We start from the raw sequence: 20,268 nt of genomic DNA, 5'->3' as shown, positions 1-20,268 counted from the left end.
GTATGTTTGTCATTTTTTTATTTGTTAAAAAAAACTACATCAAACTAGAGTTACGAAATGCAGTAAAAAGTAAATAGTGACATTTTTATTTACTTGATTCACAGCCATAGGCTGCTACTCCAAGGCCCACGGTTCTTGACCATTTTCGTTGGACAATCATAAGATTATATCTCAATGGTTCAAATATACTTATTATAAGTTGAACTTAGAGAGAGTCTAACAACCCATGCTTATAATTAAATTCTGATTCTCGACCCTATCAATGGAAGGTGTAAACTTCAAAATTTAAACAAGAGCTTTTCTATTAGGTCTCATCAACTACATATAATATAGAAAAATTATTTATAATTTCTAAATCTAATTACATATATACATATCAAGAAAATTTCTAAATTTAAAAAATTTCAATTTAATTAGAAAATAATTTTAAAATTTGATTTTTTCTAATCACATTAGAAAATAATTTCTAAATTAAATTTAATTTTTAAATAAATTTGGAAGCTTTTCTAAATGTGAAAAATTTTTATATTGGATTAGGAAATAATTTTCTTATCCAAAATATCCTAACATATCAAAAATATCCTAACATATCCAAAAAAAAATTTAGATAACCTATAACACGTCAAACAAAGATGTACGATCTATGTTGAACACGCGGTGGCTCTGATACCACTGTTGAGTTTCTGTATACGTAATTTAAAATTTTAATTTCATAAATCATGGCAATGAAAGCATAATAAATAAATTTATTACTAATTATGTAAAAACTCATCCAAGGAAACACACACATGCAAACATAATTATAAATAAGGCATAAATAATTTTATATAACTTTTTGAATGATGCGCAACAGAAATAACATCAACTAGTAACTTTGAGAAAGGTTGCCTCTACTCATATCTATGCTGAGATATCTTTGAAATGACTTCTCTAAGTCACGTGTCATGTCTCCGTTGCGATACTAGCAACTCACTATACAAATTGGAATGAACCGAAGGGATCACGCCTCCGTTCAAAGGTCATATGATTTGCTGTCAAGAAAGGGCAGTGAACTAATATGGTGTGGATATTCCAGCAGTAACAATCGCCCTAAAACAAAAACCAAATTGAAAGGAAGAAGTGATACCTTTCGGTGGAGAAACAATTGTTGCTTCTCCTTGCGTTCCTTGCTTCCACCATTGGTTTGCAACTTCCTTTGGCTCCAAAATGGCCGACCCTTGGGAGGTACTGATCCTTGGAGGATTAGAAATTGATGATAAGCTTTGGAAGAGGCCCTATGGCCAGCGGCAATAAGAACCACCCTAACCTTGGGCGGTGGCAACAAGAGGGGACTTGTTGTTGTGGGCAACAACAAGAGAGGAAGAGGAAGAGTTTGTGTTGGATTTTTAAAATCTAACAATTAGGTTTTTAATCACCTTTAAATAATTCTTCATAAGAGATATATTTATAGGTATTTAATAGAAAAAATTTTGTTAAGAAATATTAACAGAATCTGTTAAACCAAACTCCTATCTTATAGCCTCAAGTTTGGTTCAAAATCAAATCAGATTGGTTCAAAATCAAACCACCTTTGATTAAAACCAAACCAATTTAGTTTATAATTAAACCAAGAGGGCCCATGTTATTTTCAAACCCTGCCCAAACCCTATAAAATATCTTCTAAACCCTCCTTCGTCTAGTTCAACTAGACTCAATTTCTCTCTATTTGAGAATTCAATTCTCAAACTCATTTTATGTCTCTTGAAGAAACTCGTAGTGTGTGTGACTTTATAGGTTCCCAATTTATATTGATCATACATAATTAAACATTAATTATGGATCGATCATGAGTGACACCTAGTAGTACATTATGACTCTCCAATTAATAAAAAATCACAGTTGATTCCAGAACCACTTTTGAATCCTTCAACAACTATGGTTGATCATGTCTCTATTCCTTTCATCATCTTATACCTGCTTAGTTCAGGTATGGTTTATGTGTCAGTCCCTACTGGATTGACTATGTCACACCTAGCCTAAGCTATAGTTCCTTGTTCTGCAGATTCAAGTTACTCAAAATAATTGTCTAAAAAGATCATTCTCTTGACGTGTTATTTCTTTTCCCAAAGACTTACGAGTAACAATCTTGACAAGTGGTCATAGGGTACACGTTTCCTAATTAAAGGAGTGGTGAATCCTTTATTGGCTACTCAAACACCTTCGGGCACTTCGGCTTATACTCAATCATTCCGGGTCTATACCTCCGTAGAGACGTTTGTGTGAGATGTCAAAGTATAAGTCTCTATAACCAAGATAACTTAAATACTTCAAGTCAGAGGAAACTTGCACTTGAGCTGCAATGAGATCTTTATAGATATTCATAAAACCATATAAAATTTCATGGCAGGTCACTCCCAATGAACTAGTTACCCTTAACTAGTATCTAAATGTTAACTTTCAACATTCCAATATTTCCAGCCAGCGAGGATTGACTGCTTGGCAAAACTAAGGAGTTTGACATATGCTAGTCTCATAGAATTGATGATATCCAATCTCATCAATTCATCGACTAGAAAATATTTCAATACGTTCATAATTGCATATGTAGAGATACCTAATTATGATCTAATTACAATTTCTCCCATGCTATGTATTGTATTGTAGATATCAGTAATTGAGTTTAAGATCAAATCAAATATATAGAGAATGTATACTCAAATTATCCAATAAATAATATAATATTTAAGACGATTGCATTAGGACGCCTCTCAAATATAATAGTTAAATCATTGTGATCTTAAGTTTAATGCTTTGAGTTAAAGTATACATCTCTTTAAAGCATGATAAACTGTTTTAGAAAAGGTATATTTTATCTAACTTTAAACTATATTGACAAATATAAAAAATAGAGAGATTGTTAGTACAGTCAACATTGATAATCGAACTTTGTATTTTGATATCAAATAAAGAGTTTAAAGTTAAACTTTATGTGTTTGATGTATGAGTTAAGTGTGTATGCCACTTAACTTGAAAAGTCCTAATGGGTCAAGAAGACCGGATATTAGGCATTAAAAGTTTTAGTGGATCAGAAGGACCAAACACCGGCAGAAGACTAGATGAGCTAATCTAGCAGAGCACTTGATGGGTCAGCTGGACTGGACATCAAGTAAGGAAAGTTCTGGTGGGTCGATCGGACACTAAGTAGGAATAGAAGTCCAAACAAGTCAGTTAAATCAGATGTTTAGCAGGTGAGTTAAGATGAGCCCTTGAGAGGTCTTTCCATTTAGGAAGACTGTGAGGACATGTCCTGGTTGGGACAACCTTAGACATTGATCTGACTGAACCAACGGAGGTTTCTAAGTCCAGATCAAACATTCCAAAACTGTTAGATAATTTATGCATACATAAACTGTTCTAACTTTATTTTGCAAGATTTCTATGTTTGTATTTATATTAACTTTATTTTGTAGACAAATAAAGTTCTTCAGGATTCAAGGATTCGATCGATCGAATCTAGTCGTTTAGTAGAAGATAAGCACAGATTAGATCCGAATTTAATAAAGAAGGAAATAGAGGTTTAGTCAACTTACAAAAAGGAGGTCAGGCTTAATTAAAAAAGGGGTCGGACTTACTTAAAAAAGGATCGGATGCTAAAACAGGCCAGACGCAGAAAGCAAAAGATCGACAAGCTTGGAGATTCGATAAGCGTCGAATATGCCGGCGAAGTCCCCCTTTTATAAGGCCCGGCAGAGGTGACGTGGTTAACTGGAAGCCATCAGATCATGGTGGTTACGCCTCAATGGCCAGATATACACCGCACGTCTGACCGCTCTCATTGGTTTAGTATCTCTCTTCCTTTTTCGGCTTTGCGTTCATCTGCGCCTTTGCTTCTCGCCGGACTTCTCATCTTACCGTTGAAAGTCTGACACGACGAGTGGTCATCTGACGACAATTTTGGCAGTACGGATCTCATCGCGATCGCGCACGCCTTTTGCCATTAAAGCATTGATACGCCCTTATCTCTGTAAATGATTACATATCTTGTGCATTATCACACACGCCGAACCATTTACTCGGCTAATACATGCAAATCCATCCTATGGCGCAGTTTCCTTGGCCAGATCTGGTTGGACAACATATGTCTGAGCTCGGCCGAGACATTCTCGACTTAATCAGTGCAGTTTCCTCACCCAAAGAGCTTGTCGATGCAAACAAGGATGTAACGCCCGTCCTTACTTATATACAGAGTCTTACGACGGACGTTACGTGGGTTACTTTTTTTTTTCTTACATACTTATAAAATATATCACATACAAGAATTCTAATATTGCAGCGGAAACATTTTATCATATTAGAAATGCATATGCGATACTTAACACATATTAAAAGCATGCAAATTATTGTCTAAGAAATTTTAAGTTCAATCATAAACCACATAGCATCATAGTCTTAAACAATAGTAAATAACTTTAACATTTAGCATGCAGTGTTTAATTTCATTTCCGTCGTTATGGTACCACCACACACATCTTTATTGGCCTTGTCCAGCTGCTTCCCGTTCCCTAACGACCTTGATGAGGTTCTGCAACATGAGAAAGAAAGACTGTAAGCACAAGGCTTAGTAAGCTCCTTTCCTACTCACCAAAACCAAGTCGTTAATCCGAGCATATACATATAGCAAAAGCAAGCATAAACATTAGCATACCATTTCATAAACATTGAGCACAATTAATTTCCTTCAACTTTACCTTGTCATAATATGCATAAGTGTAATGCACATGCTTTGAAAACTTATTACATAATAAGTGAAATTAATCATCTTTCATTCTTTAGGGATCCCTGGCTTTGTACCCATTCATCTTTTGCGCGCCATTCCAAATAGTACGAGGTTGCAAGTCTCGACTATTCGGTTACTAGGTCTTTTGTCTTTCGACCTAGAGCCGTTCTTTAGGTGGCCATCCCTTGGATCCCTTTCGGGTTCCGGTACAAGCCCTTCATTAAAATAAATTTAATGCATATATCTTTCTTTTATCATTTCATTATGAATATCCCCTTTTTATCATTTCATCGTACATCATCATTTATACATGATGAACATTGGGACATCATTTCATGTGGTATGTTATAACATATCATGATTATCATCTTATGTCATTAACATGAGATAAACTCACGTCATGAACCTTTTATAATAGTTATCCACATGAATGTCTTTGTTTAATCAGGACCTTACATTTTTCCTTAGGGTTAAGCGATCTCCTTATGGGTTACCTTTTTCCTTAGGTCCTGTCGTCTCTTATTACTAAGAATGTAACAAGTGACTAAGGTTACCCATTTATTAGTTGATCACATAAGAACTCTAGACCCGACCAAGTCCCTAATTTCTTAAGGTTGGTCGAATCGTCTCGGAGTCCCCTTTTGATTCTTTACTTTCCCTAAATACCCTTACCTATTTTAACTTCTTACGAGAGCCTCAAGTCATATTGAAGTCCTATTAGCATAGGTCCACCATCACTTGAGTCTCTTACCTAGGTTGGCCGACCCTCACAAGGTTGGACCTTGAGTTAGGTTTAGCCATTGGGGTCCTAGGTTCTTGTTTAAGGTTTCCTTATTTGTTAGAGTCATGAGTTAGGAATAGAACCACCATTAACCTTGTTAGCCTATAGTGGCCGAACCTCTCATCACTCTAAAAATCCTTTAATAAACCTTAATTTAGTTACACATTCTTTTATATCTTGTTAAACATTCCTTTTATAGCATTCCGACACCTTTCCTAATTTGAACTTCGATCCAAATCATGGTTACAAGGTGTTGGCCGAATATTACAATTTCCTAAACATGGATTCAACTTTTCTAAAAATACCTAATGGAGCATGAATCATATTTTCTAGCTATGGTTAGGTTTTAGCATTGCATAAACATACCATAAAAGTCATCGCATATAGAAACTTTCCATATATGTCATGTCTTGTAATTCCTTCCAATTATGGCATGTAATCGAACTCTTAAAATTTCTAACATGTATAATCAAGAACCTAAGGATTCTATAGCATGAACTTTCCATTTTTAGCACATGGGAAAAACTAAGTTCTTTAACATACAAGTTTCCATAAATGGCATAAAAACAATTTATGCGACATGCTTTTAGATCCTAATCCTTTCTTCGTGTTTGAACATTATAATTAGGATTTCCTATATTTTTATCATGAAGATTACAAAAATATAAAGAATCATATGCAATCGTAGCAATCATGTTGCAGGGCGAGGGAGTCTTACACTGTCCTTTTGATTTGTTTTTATACCGATGAGTCGTTCGTTATTTTCTTCGCGTCCTTTTCTTCTTTTCTCCGAGCCTTTCTTGCCTCTTGGTGTTGTCCCCTTATTTTGACAACAAAACCATGAGATTTTCTTCTTTAACCTATTCGGCCATAGATGGAAAGAAAAGAAAACGACGACTAACGAAAAATAACTTCGACCACCCCTTACCGACGAATTTCCTAGAGTCCTCGTGTGGTTGTCTTTCCCTTGCTTGGTTGGGAACCCGGCCTCTTGTCTTCCTTGGAGACTTTCGGCCACAAGAAGAGGAGAAGGATGAAGAGTTCGGTCACATGGAAAAACAAGAAGAGACGGAGAGAAAACCAAGAAGGCTAACCCTTACCAATCTCTTGCCTTGATTTCTCTTCTCTTGCTTCTTCTTCTTGGGCGCCGGCCACTTGAGGGTTCCTTGGAGTTTTCGGTCACAAGGGAGAGGAGAGGAGAGGAGGTTGGCGTGGGAAAGAATGAGAGAAGAGGGAGAGGGTTTAGTTATATAAGTGGAGGGAGCCATGAGGTGGAAAGTTTCCTTGTATTCCCCTCCTTATTTGGTATGAAATTCCCTCCTAAACTCTTTCCTAATCTTCCCTCCTTCCCTTGGCCGACCACTCCTTTCCTTTTCTCCTCTTGTTCGAATTTTAAACTCTCCTTCCCTCTATAAGTTTCGGCCAAGACCCATAAGGAAAGAAAAATAAAATCCGAGGGGAAAGGAAATTAGCCGATTAAATTATTTTTCTGAACTTACCATTCGTGGAGATCTTTAATTCCTTATCCTTCGAAATCTTAAATTTCGAATTGGCTTTCCTCTATTAGGAGTTTCGGCCATGGCTCCTCAAATAAGGAAAGAAAAATAAAATCTGAGGAGAAAGGAAAATTCAGCCGCAGAAATTATTTTAAACTTACCATTTAAGGAGAGTCTTTCCTTATTCTTTATTTATTCGAATTTTAACTTTCGAATTCCCTTTCCTTCTTTGAAGTTTCGGCCACCCCTATCAAATCAAGATAAATCTTGATTGATTTATTAAAATATCGTAGAGAGGAATAATTATATACTGCCTTATATACCCTATTTTCCTTTATCCTTACATTTACATTTATTTCTCTATGTGTCTCTAACAAGATAACTTGCTAGCACATTTGGTTAAATCATGCTTCTACTAGGCTTGCCATCCATGAGGTCCAGGGATCAATCCCCAGCTCCTCCATAAATTTTCTTTTATTTTACCTTTTTGCAAGCCCACACGAAATTAACCCATTAAATCATTAAGACACATATAGAAATTAAATTCCTTGGGAGCAATTATTCATTATCTTATTATCCAAGAATTATTTAAGGAAAATTGCGGGTATTACCCATTCAGACAACTTGGCCACATGCTCTCACAGCTCGATCATTCAGACAGCTCAGCCACATGCTTTCACGGCTCGCCCATTCAAGGATACAGCTCATCTACACATCTTCTGACCTCAAGTGTCAGGTCGGCCATCAACGTACAAATAGGTCGACCCTCCTCCTTGGCTTAGACTTATCAGTTCATCCAAAATGATAAGGACAGTGACCAAATTCTCAAACTTGATCTTCGAAAACTTAGCACACTTATGCGGACAACCATCAAATGAAGATAACTATCTTGGTCAAGCCGTTGGATGGTTGGTAACTGTCACAGATTGTGCATTTAATGTTGCATTGAATAGCTCATCTTGGAGGTTATTTCTCGAAAATCGTATTCCCCCTGCTACTATATAAACCCTCTCAGGTATGAAAAAAGGGCTCTCGAATTTTGGACACGTACTTATATATTACTTCTTTTTTACTCTTTTCTAACTTGAGCGTCAGAGTGGCCCCATCGAGAATCCTCGGCCCCCTGCTAACCCGCTCGCTCAGTTCTCTACTTCCTCAAGTTCTTCTCGTCGGCGGAACCAACAAAGGTTGAGATAGCATATTATTGATTGGTGACTTGACCGTCGATGACATCCAACCGGAACACTATGTAAGAGAAGCTAAGAAAGATTGAAAGTACTTGAGAGATATGAAAGCAAATAATGCCTATTATTCTTGAGATATTTATAAGTGAAGGGAACATAGGTAACAATTGAGATTAATTTGAGCCAACGATATACGTTACATGTTTAGAAATATCTCACTATAAAATATTTAGATATTTTTATAATGAAAAATATCCTACAAAAATCAAGACATTTTTATAATAAAAAGATTCTATAAAATATTTAACGATTGTAAATAAATTATAGAAAAAAGGCCATGAGCAAAGTGGATTAGAGGGTGAATCAAGATGCTTTCTTAGGTTAAAACTGAATAGATAATTACCGTTTTGCCCTAAGATGATTCAACATTATATATATTATATATATCAAAATGCTTTCTTATATATTATTATTTGTCACTCACCACAATCAGGTCGAGGGAACGTTTTTTGATCTATTTTTTCACATATGATAATACGTAAACCTACAAAATTATTGGGTGGTTGGCTTGTCCCATCAAATAATTTAAACAGATTGAGTTAAAATTTTATCAATTAATTTTATGATAGGTGTAGATGGATTGATCTGTTTAGACCCGTGACCCATATAGATTGACCCGTTGACGAACTTGGATTGACCCATGATTGAGAAAGTATATTTATTTATTTTAAAATTTAAAATTAAAATAAAAAATTTAATAAATTAGTGAATTTGATATGTCTAAATTACCATTTAAATTTAAAAATTTTAATTTATCAATTTAAATCATAATCTAAATTTAAAAATTTTAATTTTTTTTTTTTTTATAAATTCATAATCCATCTAATCCGTAATTCATTTTAGATTGAATTAATATTTTTTAACCTGTCTAATTATTGGATTGGCTCGTTTTATTTTGTAGATGATTTTTATTGGATTGATCCGCCTACTGGTTACCATTGTCCCGTTTGAGTCGTTTGACCGCTCTACCGACGACAACCTTAGCTCGGGCCGGTTTGAAGTTGGACCAGCGATTGATAGTTGATCGAGAAAACGAGGGATTTTGGTGAGAACTGATGGAGGCGACCGCCCCGGAGGTGGTGGTGGACGCAGCCGGGACGACGGAGGTTGAAGGAGAGCAATCGGAAGTCTTCTCTCCTTCCGATGTCGAGTATATAAGCTACGGGGGAGAGCATCATCTCCCTCTAATCATGGGTCTCGTCGACCAGGAGCTCAGCGAACCCTATTCCATCTTCACCTACCGATACTTCGTCTACCTGTGGCCCAACCTCACCTTTCTGGTAACCGCCATACCTTTGCTCCATAGTTCTGATAGACTCAGTAACGTTTTGCTATTCAATTTCCAATTTGTGGCATAATCCAGGCGTTTCACAGGGGGAGGTGTGTGGGGACGGTGGTCTCTAAGATAGGGGAGCATAGGAACACCTTCCGGGGGTACATTGCAATGTTGGTTGTCATCAAGCCTTACAGGGGCAGAGGCATTGGTAAATTATGTTAGCCGCTTAGTCAGTTTTTTATTAGACAAATGATGAACGAGCACTCTTGCTCACTGCTGTTAACTGAAATTTGTGGCAGCATTGTTGAAACGAATTTAGCAATTGATTGAAGGGATTTTATCTGTTCTTACTTTATGATAATTGAAAAAAAACCCTCCTAGTTATGTTATGCTGGAGCATTTGAAGGCATAGATGATGAAACTAGAAATCACAAAGTCATACGTGGCTTTAGCATAATAATTTGATAAACTGTGATAGCGTAAATATTGTATTTCTACCTTGAGTATAAGTTATGAATAGGATCAGTTTTCTAGATTTGTTTGCACCTTGGTTCATTTGTCACATACATCGCCTATAGGTGAACTGTCGATGCCTTTATGCCGTGTGAAGCATATTTTGCTACATGATATAATTTATTGCTTAATACTGTGTTGTTTTTCACAATTATCTCTCTTACTTCTATTAGCAAGTTCATTTTAACAGGATGAATAGAAAAATAGGGCTATGCATAATAGCTTGATGAATTTATAGGTTTATGAAAATTTTGAACTGTGAAATAGACTATTACTATTATTGACAAGTTACTCTTGATAGATTATTATGTTGATATGCAGAATTGCCAAAATAAGTTTAATTTGTTTGATTTTTAACATTAAGCATTATTATGACATTTGCTCATAAGAAATTTTCCACTTTTTGATATCACATTCGTAGATGATGCAAGTTAGATAACATCTCTTATTCTCACTTTGTCATAAATAAGAAGTACTTAATTCCACATTGGGAGCACAATCCTATGGTCATTTCATAATTTTTTGGAGCAAAAGCATAAGAGTTGATTCTTCTTTATTACCTTTCTATTGTGGAAAATGTAACCATTATAAGTTAGCAATATCACTAAGTACAAAACCTTATAGGCATTAAGTAGTCGGGACTCTCTAGTCTTGTGCTAAGTGGATGCTTAAATGAGAAGGCAATAGTTAGGTTTCCCAAATGAGGCCAACTTGCAAATATAACATCTTTCCCTTCAATGTATGTGACCTTGTAAGTAACTCTTTTGAATGCATTTTAGAATTTCTACTTCCTTTAACTTAACCAATAAGGAACACACCTTAGCTTCAAATTATGTCATTTACTAATATTTAAGTTATGCAAAACTTTTTCAAACATATCTTGATATTAGGTAATTTACTTAGTTCAAGGTTGCCTAGATCAAGTTCCAACCTACATATAGTGAGAGATTCAAAGGATTAGATCATAGGCTCATTAGGTCTCAATTCTCATCTTAATTGGGATCTTGATCGTATATGCTAATTTAGATCATAGGTTTGTGTGATCATGTGGTTTGTGTTGCATTTTGACGATGATAAGTAAATATATTCTCAAGGTTGAATGGTTGTCTTCATGCATTTGGCTTGCCAGTGAACTTACATCTTTACATTTAATCTTTAGTTCTAGCAAATGATGAACAAAAAAGGGTCTATTTGTTTCACATAAAATAATTTGTCAATGTAAAATATTTTTGGAGGAAAACTTTTAAAAGGAAAATGGATTACTTTTCCTTATTTATCTATGATACAAAGAAAATATTTCACTTTCTTTTACTTCCATGATTGATTTGGGTGAAATTCGTCCAATCCGGTCCCAAGCCTGGTTGAAAAAGGACGAGGGTTGTGCGTTAGGTTGCCAACTAGCGTGGACTTTCAGATAAATGTTCAATGAATGAATCCATCAAAGTATTGTGTTAATGCTAGGATGTTTTTGGAAAGAATGCGTTGCAGGGTCGACTGTAACGTCTTGGCAAGGACCGTTGCATCTCCATGAGAATTCGGCTGTATTGTTAAATATATAAGAGTTCTCATACTATAGGTTAGGTAAAAACAAATATTATAGAAAATTTAATTATTTAAGATTTGAAATATGAAATGGGTAGGAACACTTACGGGTAAAACAATGGAGATAGTAGATACAATGATTAGGAGAAGAATTAATATTTTATATGTACAAAAGATAAAATGGGTAGGAGAGAAGACAAAGATGATAGAAAATTTAGATTTTAAGTTATGATACATTAGGAATGAGTAAAATAAGAAATAGAATAGGTATTGTTGTTGATAGTTCACTTAAGGATAAAGTACTAGGTTTATTTAAAAAGGGGATAGGATTATAACTCTCAAGATAATGACGATAAAAGAAACTATTAATGTAATTAGCATATATGCCTTCTGTCAAATAGGATTAGATGAACACACCAAATCTAAATTTTAGGGTGACCTAATTGAGGTATTACAAAACATTCTGCTAACCAAAATGATTTTAATAGGAGGAGATTTAAATGAGCATGTAGGAGTGAAAAATAAAGAATATGATAGGGTGAATGAGGGTTATGGGTTTGAAACAAGAAATGAAGAAGGAAAAACTATATTGGATTTTACAATAGCATATGATCTTATATTAGCTAATACATTTTTTAAGAAAAAAAAGAACACTTGGTCACATTCAAAAGTGGGAATAATAAATCGTGACTTTCTTATGGTTAAGAAGAATGATACAAAGATTTGTAAAGATTGCAAAGTCATTCCTAGAGAGAATTTAACTATCTAACATATGTTATTAGTGTTGAATATACGCTTCAAACATAATATCAATAGAAAGACAATATGCACGATTACTAGAATTAAGTGGTGGAAGTTAAAGGATGAAAAGCAAAACATATTTAAGGAAAAGGTACGAGTATAAGTATTAGGAGAAATATATGACAACTCGAATACGACATGAGATAAAATGATATCGAAGTTGAAAATAGTAGCCAAGAGTGTACTCGATAAGTCAAAAAGGATGTGCACCCTCAAGTAAAAAATCTTGATAGTGTAATGAGAAAGTATAAGAGAAAGTGAAGGAAAAATGAATAGCTTATAAGGAATTATATATTTATAAGAATGAGAAAAACTTAAAAAAATATACATTAGCCAAGAAAGAGGTCAAGAAAGCAATGAATGAAGTTAAGAATAAAACTTTTAAACGCTTATTTCAGATATTAGATACAAAAGAAGAGGAAAGAGATATTTATAGAATAGCTAAAGCAAGAGAGAGGAAGACAAGAAATCTTATCCAAAAAGATATATTAAAGATAAATACAATAGGGTATTAGTAATGATGAGAAAATAAAAAAGAGCGATGGAAGAGATGTTTTCATCAATTTTTTAATAAAGGTTTAGATGACCAACTTAATTTAGGTAATTTAAATAGGTAGAGTATAGAAATTTAAATTTTTATCATAAAATTTAAATTTCAAAAGTAAAACAAGCTTTAAATGAGATGTAAAATGGAAAAGTAGTTGAATCAGATGATATTTCAATAGAAGTATGGAAGTGTCTTGGGAAATAAGGTATTGAATGATTTACAAAGTTATTCAATTTGATATTGAAAATTAAAATAATATCTGATCAGTGGAGGATAAGTACTCTGATTCCCTTATATAAGAATAAAGGAGATGTACAAAATTGTGTAAACTATAAGTTATTAAACTAATGAGTCATATCATGAAACAATGGGAAAGAGTAATAGAAAAAAGACTGAGGAAGGAGATTACGGTGAAAAGTAAAAATCAATTTGGATTAATGTTTGGAAGGTCGACAATAGAAGCTATACATCTTCTCAGACAACTAATTGAAAAACATTGGGAATAGAAACAAGACTTACACATGATATTCGTTGACTTAGAAAAAACATATGATAGAGTTATAAAGGAAATTATATAGAGAATTCTAGAAAAGAGAGGAGTTAACATAGCGTATATTAAACTAATTAATGATATGTATGAGGATGTAATAACAAGAGTGAAGACTTCAGGCAGATTAATTGAAGTATTTCTCATAAAAATAGAGTTATATCAAGGATTAGCTCTAAGTCCCTATCTTTTTACACTAATTATGGATGAATTCACTGGACACATCCAAGATACAATATCGTAGTGCATGTTTTTCACAGATGATATTATTTTCATAGATGAGACACATGAAGAAATAAATGTTAACTTCGAATCTTGACAGAAAACGTTAGAAGTGAAAGGTTTTAGACTTAGTAGAGTAAAGACAGAATATATGAAATTTAAGTTTAGTAATATTAGACTTAATGAGATAATTATTAAGATACGAGATGATGAGTTGTCTGTAACTGAGAGTTTTAAATATTTAGGATCATTTTTGCAAAAAGATAGAGAGATTAAAAGAGATGTCTTACATACACTATAAGCAGGATGATTTAAATGAAGGAGAGCGTCAAATATTCTTTATGATGGTAAAATACTTCTAAGATTTAAAGGAAAGTTTTACAAAACGGTTGTTAGACTTGTTATGTTGTATGGAGCTAAATGTTGGGCTATGACTTGAGCACATGAGCAGAAGATGAGAGTTGCAGAGATGAGGATGTTAAAGTGGATGTGTGAACATACAAGGATGAAAATGAAAAAAATTAAAGAGAAAGTCGGGGTTGCACCTATTGAGGAAAAATTCTGAGCAACACGTTTAAGATGATACAATCATGTACGTAGACGACCGATAAATGCTTTAGTTAGGCGATGTAAAACTATGACAAATGTGCATATCCGATAAGGAAGAGGAAGAGATTAACAATAATAAAACAAGATAAAATTTATTTAAATATAAATGATGATATAGTAGAGGATATAACCCAGTAACGTAGAAAGATCCATATAATCAACCTCATCTAGTGGGATAAAGTTTAATTATTGTTATTGTATTGATTTGGATGAAATTGGTGGTTTCTTCATTATGGAAGTTATGTCTAAAATGGGTTGGAGGATGAAGTCTTCTTTCGAAATATGGAGACAATGATGTCGGACTTGGAGAGGTGAAACTCAACCATCATTTAGGCAGTGAGAGCAGTGGCGTTGTAATTTGTTGGGACAAGTAAGATAGAGGTTGTGGAGTAAGAGGTGGCGGCCAGTAATGGTGAGGGTGAGTGGGAGGAGATGATGGGGGCACCACCCCCATAGTTGATGAGGAGAGTGGGATGAAGGTGGCGAGGACATCAATTGTGCGGTTGAAGAGGATGAGTATGCTGGAGGTGGTGAGGAAGGTTTCTGTGGACTACGATCGAGATAGTGAGAACATTGATCTTGCGATCTGTTGGGACAAGCAAGATGGAGGTTCTAGAGTGAGTGAGAGGATGTGGGTGGGTGAGTAGGAGTTGGCAAGGCCATCAGGTTCATTAGTGGGTACAAGCAGGATAAGCAGGATGGAGTAGCAGTGAGAGTGAGTGGGAGGAGATGACGGGTGCATCAACCCCATGTTTGATGAGGGTAAGTGGAATTAAGGTGGCGAGGCCCAACTTGTGGTTGAAGAGGATGAGTACAAAGGAGGTGGTGAGGAAGGATCTTGTGGGGTTTATAAAGGGGTTAAAGGCAGGGAAGGGCCCCTCTAAGGGATAGAGGGGTTAACAACTTGCGTTATGTAAAATGATTTCCATGCAAAAAGAGAAGAGACATTTTCCTCCGAAAGGGTCACATTTTTTATGTACTGATAGTAGTATTTCGTTGACTATAATATCACATTATGCTAAACACTAGAAAACTTAAGAAATATATTTTTGGAAAATATTTTAAGTGAAATAAACATACCTTAAGTATGTATGTTGCATACACTTGTTGTCTTCAGTGTATAATCAATTTCGCAAGTCTCCACCAGTTGTATGCAATCATCTTTTGGGTAATTCATGCACACATCGTGCTCAAATTTGGCATATTCCAACTCTTATTGAGTTTGCATGGAAATATGTCATATTGAGGCAGCTCGCAAGTAGGATTTTGCTCAACATATGAAGTTTTGGCATATCACAATGATGTGATGGTGGCAACTAGAAGACTTCTCTCTAATGCTAGTTTTTGATATTATAATAGTTAATGCCTGCCTTGCACACCTTTTGACGGTAAGGGCATATTTCCTAATGTGAAGGTGTATTTTCGAGAGGAATATGGACACTTCCATAATATGGTTTATCTATATTTTTCCATTTCTAGGCTACATGAAGACCAAATCATCATGTGATGCCTAAACCTTTTGACCGGTTATTAGAGATCTCAATGCTTCATTTCTTAAAGTGGCACTCTCTCTTCAGATGACTAGTAGCATATACATATTTCAATTTGATCTTGTCTCTTGCATGATGTAGGTGGTAAAATGGATATCGAGAGGAAAAAAATTTATTGTACAACTAAAAACATTGATAGAAAGCATTTTATGGTGCTTGAGGATATGACGAGAGCCTAAAACAGTAGGAAAATAAGACTGCATAAAAAAGAGTGGAAATGTGAAATTTTATAGACATACAACAACAACCACCATCAAGTCTTCTCTTACTAGATGAGGTAAATTATATGAATCTTTCTATTCCTTTGGGTTTTATCCTTTATTATATCATCATTTATATTTAAATAAAGTTTATTTTATTATTGCTAATTAAATTTTTTTTAATCTTCCTTTTCCTTGTTTAATGTTTGTATTTGTTATAGTGTCACACCACCTAATTAGAGTTTTTATTGGTTGTCTAAATATTCATACTATCTTTTAAATGTGTCTCTCCTTTGATCAGCGTAGCTTCCACGTTGTTTTTAATATTTTCATTCTTTTTATTTTGTCCATCTTTGTATGCCTGAACTTTCATCTTAACATCTTCATCTTTGCGACTCTCATCTTTCTCTAATAGAAAATTTGTAGACATCAGAATAGAAATTTCCTATACTTCACGTTGATGAAAAACTGGTGTTCATCTGGCTGTTGTTGATTTTGGTAATTCCTATGTAGTCCTGTTTTGTTGTCCTAATAGGATGATATGCCTTGTTGATAGTAGTTTTCTTGTTGAGCTTTGATGTTCTATAAAGCATGGATTGAATTTGACCTTTTGTGAAATGAATCTCTGCACTGGACCTGGCAAGTTGAATGCCTAGATGAGAGTAGTATTTTCTTTCTTGTTTAGCATTTACTTTCTTAGAAATGGAACCTTTATTCTTAGCTTATTTTTTTCTATTGACACTTTCTCTAAATATGCTGTGCTCATGTGCTCATTCTACTACTGCAACTCATTGTAAAATTTATTTGGGACTGCAGCAACTGAACTTGTTACCAGATCTATCAGAGTGATGATGGAATCTGGATGTGAGGAGGTAATTTGCTTGACGAATAAATTAATAACATGCTGCATCAATTCTTCTAATATTTCAGAAAGAGAAGCATACCTATGTTTATGATAGTTAATTCTTCCCTTGAAAGTGTGATATTGCACATTGCTTGTTATATCACATGTATTCTCCCTTGCTTGACATCATCCAAACATTTATGAGCATCTCTCCATTTTATTGAATAGAAACAGCCTTTGGAAATATTGTTGGTCTATTGAAGCTAAATCTTGTCCAGATCTTTCTTCATTCAGGCTTTAGCAATTTAAATGACTGTATGAAGGTAACTTGGACTGGATAATTTAATGTATGAATATTGGATTCTTAAGAGTTAATGTTATCGTTATCAAATCCAGCTGTAAAGTTAGGTACAGTTTTAGTTACCTCAATTTTTCAAAGCACGATATTCAGTCCTCCCTTTATCGCCTATTTCGGTCATAAAATTGAGTCAACCAAATCGCCAAATCAAGTGAATCAGCCCACAAACGTAATATTTATGCTTAGGGCCAAGTTTGGGGTTGGTTGATTGTTGACGTATTTTAGTTGACTGATAGAGGTTGAGATGACCATGGAGTCATCTCAAGCGATCAACTAGTGAACAAAATACTTTTTTGTGATTGAGTTGGCTGGCAACTTTTCTTGGATTGGTCAATTGATGACAAAATTCAATCTATTGATTCTACAGCAGAAAAACTAAAGAGATTTGTTGATATAAAAGGCTACACAACAATGGTCAGATGACCTAATGGCTAGTCGATTGATAGTGCATTTCTGATGATTAATCGGTGTTAACACAACAGTCAAGAACATGTGACGCTAAATGAAGACTATAAAAAGGAGTCAAGGAGCACATTCAAAGACTAACCTTCCAATATATACTTGCTGATATTTTGAGCCGTAATTGTAAACTCCTTTCCTTTATATTTGAGATTTAAATTATAATCACTCCAAGTGCTTGTAAAAGGTTCCTCCACCTTCAGAAGTTGCTCAAGAAGAAGAAAACTTAATGGTGCATTCAAAGTGATCCATCGAAAGATTATATGCTGTTGAGTAGGAATTAGAGTTCCAAACCACATTAAAATCGATTGTTAGCATACTTTGTTCTTGATTCTTAATTTCTGCTGCATAATTGTTTAGAATTAACCTTGCTAATAGCAATATCTTTAAAAGTCATTTGCATGAACATTTGCTATTCACCCCACTTTAGCTCCTCCGCCATCCGTTCAACCGGTCCCAACACAAGTGAGACCAACATCAACTAGCAATGGTTGTTGGACCCAACAACTACTATCCTAACGGAGAAGCACACTGATGTTCTATAAGATGCTATTTTTTTTTTTATCAAATTGTTATATTTTGTTGGACAACCACATCAATTTTTCCCTTTAATATTCAATATCTTCCTTGTGCATGCCCCCAAGTCCATATTTGTTCCTACAAAATTATGTAGGATCCTGTATAGCACAAATGAAGCTACAATTTCTAGACTTTAGCAAACTGCTAACAGTATTTACTTTTAATCTAGTTGGATCTACTTGCGTGTAGCTATTCTTATGTTCCTTATCAACGCCATCTTATCTTATCGAGACCTATGTTATTCTGACTCCAAATTGTACATTAGAGGCGAGCATGTAATCTCAGTTTTTACACTTAGTTGAATGGGGTTGACACGGAGGGTAGATGTCCCTGAGAAATTACAGCCTACCTCAGACTCAGACAAGAGGAAGACTCACTAGATTGGATATATCAGAGGCTGCGGAGGAAGTAGCTACGCCAACAAGAACTTCAAGCATTCCCTTCCCTCCTGGTTAAATACTCTTCATGAACCCGAGTCCGGTTCTGATCTTTCTTGTTCGTAGTCCGGTTCTAATCTTTCTTGTTCGTAGTCCGGTTCTAATCTTTCTTGTTCGTAGTCCGGTTCTGATCTTTCTTGTTCGTAGTCCGCTCCCGAGTCCTCTTTCCATCTCTTTCATATTAACTCTCCTGAACTCTGGGCTGCTTCCACTCTTGTTATTTATATTGTATTGTATTGTAACTGACTCTAGATCTTGTCCGCAGTTCTTTCTTTTCCTTGCCCATCCCATAGCCATAGGTCTAGCAAGAGCTACTCGTTAAACTCGTCCCGGCTCACTCTTGGAATTCAGTGCACCCCTTCCGCTACTTATAATGAACAGAAGGAAAGCACAGCTACTGCTACAAAGGAAAGCACAGCTACTGCTAATGAACAGAAGGACTTAACTTAATAATGAGCAGAAGGACTTAATCATATGTAATTCCAATTCCAGATCTTTATCTCAAGATCTTTATCTCATAAGGGTACCAGCTTTGGAATGACATTTGTACCTAACGAGTCCTTTCCGGCTCTTTGGTTTCATTCTGTACCGCTCCGTGGGGTGAACAATTTAAAGAGTCCTAGGCAAGAGGCTTTCGCGTACTTTGTACTTTGCCCGCCTCTCTTATCAGTCACCGGGAAGGATTTCCCAGCCCCAGGACGTATGGCGCTATTGGTCGATGTTCGCTTGGCCGGTCCTGCATGCTGATCTGGGTATAACATACTGGTCTTCCTACTCCTCTCTTACTCGTCCTGCAGTCCGAGACTCAAGAGCCCGATTCAATTGTTGCCTTCTTCTGTCCTCATCCCCCCACCCTCAATTAGCCGAGCTCCTGTCGAACTATATGAGTTCCCGGCAGGGCGATTGATTGTTGTGGGTTTGTATCACTTGGATTCGCGGGTTCCCACGCTCCAGCCTAGTCCATATGCTTTCCCTGTGATAAGCAGGGCTTAACGGAAGAAGGCAACCGTGAGCCAACGCGTTTTAGCATTCGACCTTTCTACCATGCCGAGTGGAGGATCACCAGACATATATCAAAGAATATTCTATTCCAACTAAAAGATGAAACACTCTTGGAAGGTCAGTCCATTCGCTCCTTCTTCCTACTATTCAACCCGAAAGAGAATCCGCTTTTCGAAGGACTTGATATCATATATTTCTCTCTCTGGGGTAGACCTTTCGTGAAACCCGTCTCGAGCCTTAGACTTAGATAGAGGAAAGAAGCAGAGATAGATATTTTATTTAGGTACGCTACACCTGGGGAAAGAGATGCTACGGACTCGGGATATGGATATATAGATAAGAGAGAAGCTCGGGATATGGATATATAGATAAGAGAGAAGCGCTTCTGCCCGATGAAGCTCCTTGCTTTGTTTCCCTACGCTCATGTTAGCTTCCGCTCTCCTTATGAATCTCCTAGGTCTGAATGGCGCCATCATAGTTGCAAGAGTAGTGAATGGTTAGAGGG

At 35.5% G+C, this 20,268-nt stretch overlaps 1 protein-coding gene across 1 annotated transcript; it reads left to right on the top strand.

The window, feature by feature from the left end:
- The first annotated feature begins 9,225 nt into the window (after positions 1-9,225).
- Positions 9,226-19,508, top strand: LOC141827295 (N-alpha-acetyltransferase MAK3). The gene is made up of 4 exons (XM_074714513.1): positions 9,226-9,557; positions 9,641-9,761; positions 16,901-16,956; positions 19,284-19,508. Exons 1-4 carry the CDS (start codon positions 9,333-9,335, stop codon positions 19,506-19,508), a joined length of 627 nt encoding a protein of 208 aa, XP_074570614.1. The 5' UTR covers positions 9,226-9,332.
- Positions 19,509-20,268: the final 760 nt, after the last annotated feature.

The sequence above is a fragment of the Curcuma longa genome, chromosome 1 (assembly GCF_044706935.1).
Source record: "Curcuma longa cultivar G26 ecotype Majalengka, Jawa Barat chromosome 1, ITB_CL_G26_1.1, whole genome shotgun sequence".
NCBI classification, from domain to species: Eukaryota; Viridiplantae; Streptophyta; class Magnoliopsida; order Zingiberales; family Zingiberaceae; genus Curcuma; species Curcuma longa.
The sequence above is the reverse complement of the archived record's forward strand: the minus strand, read 5'-3'. Positions and strand labels throughout refer to the sequence as shown.

Excerpts from the sequence above, each read along its gene's own strand:
- LOC141827295 (XM_074714513.1), top strand. The coding sequence starts at position 9,333 with ATGGAGGCGACCGCCCCGGAGGTGGTGGTGGACGCAGCCGGGACGACG. Across the intron at positions 9,558-9,640 it reads GGCCCAACCTCACCTTTCTG|GCGTTTCACAGGGGGAGGTG; the intron begins GTAACCGCCATA and ends GGCATAATCCAG. Across the intron at positions 16,957-19,283 it reads TGGAATCTGGATGTGAGGAG|GGTACCAGCTTTGGAATGAC; the intron begins GTAATTTGCTTG and ends TTATCTCATAAG.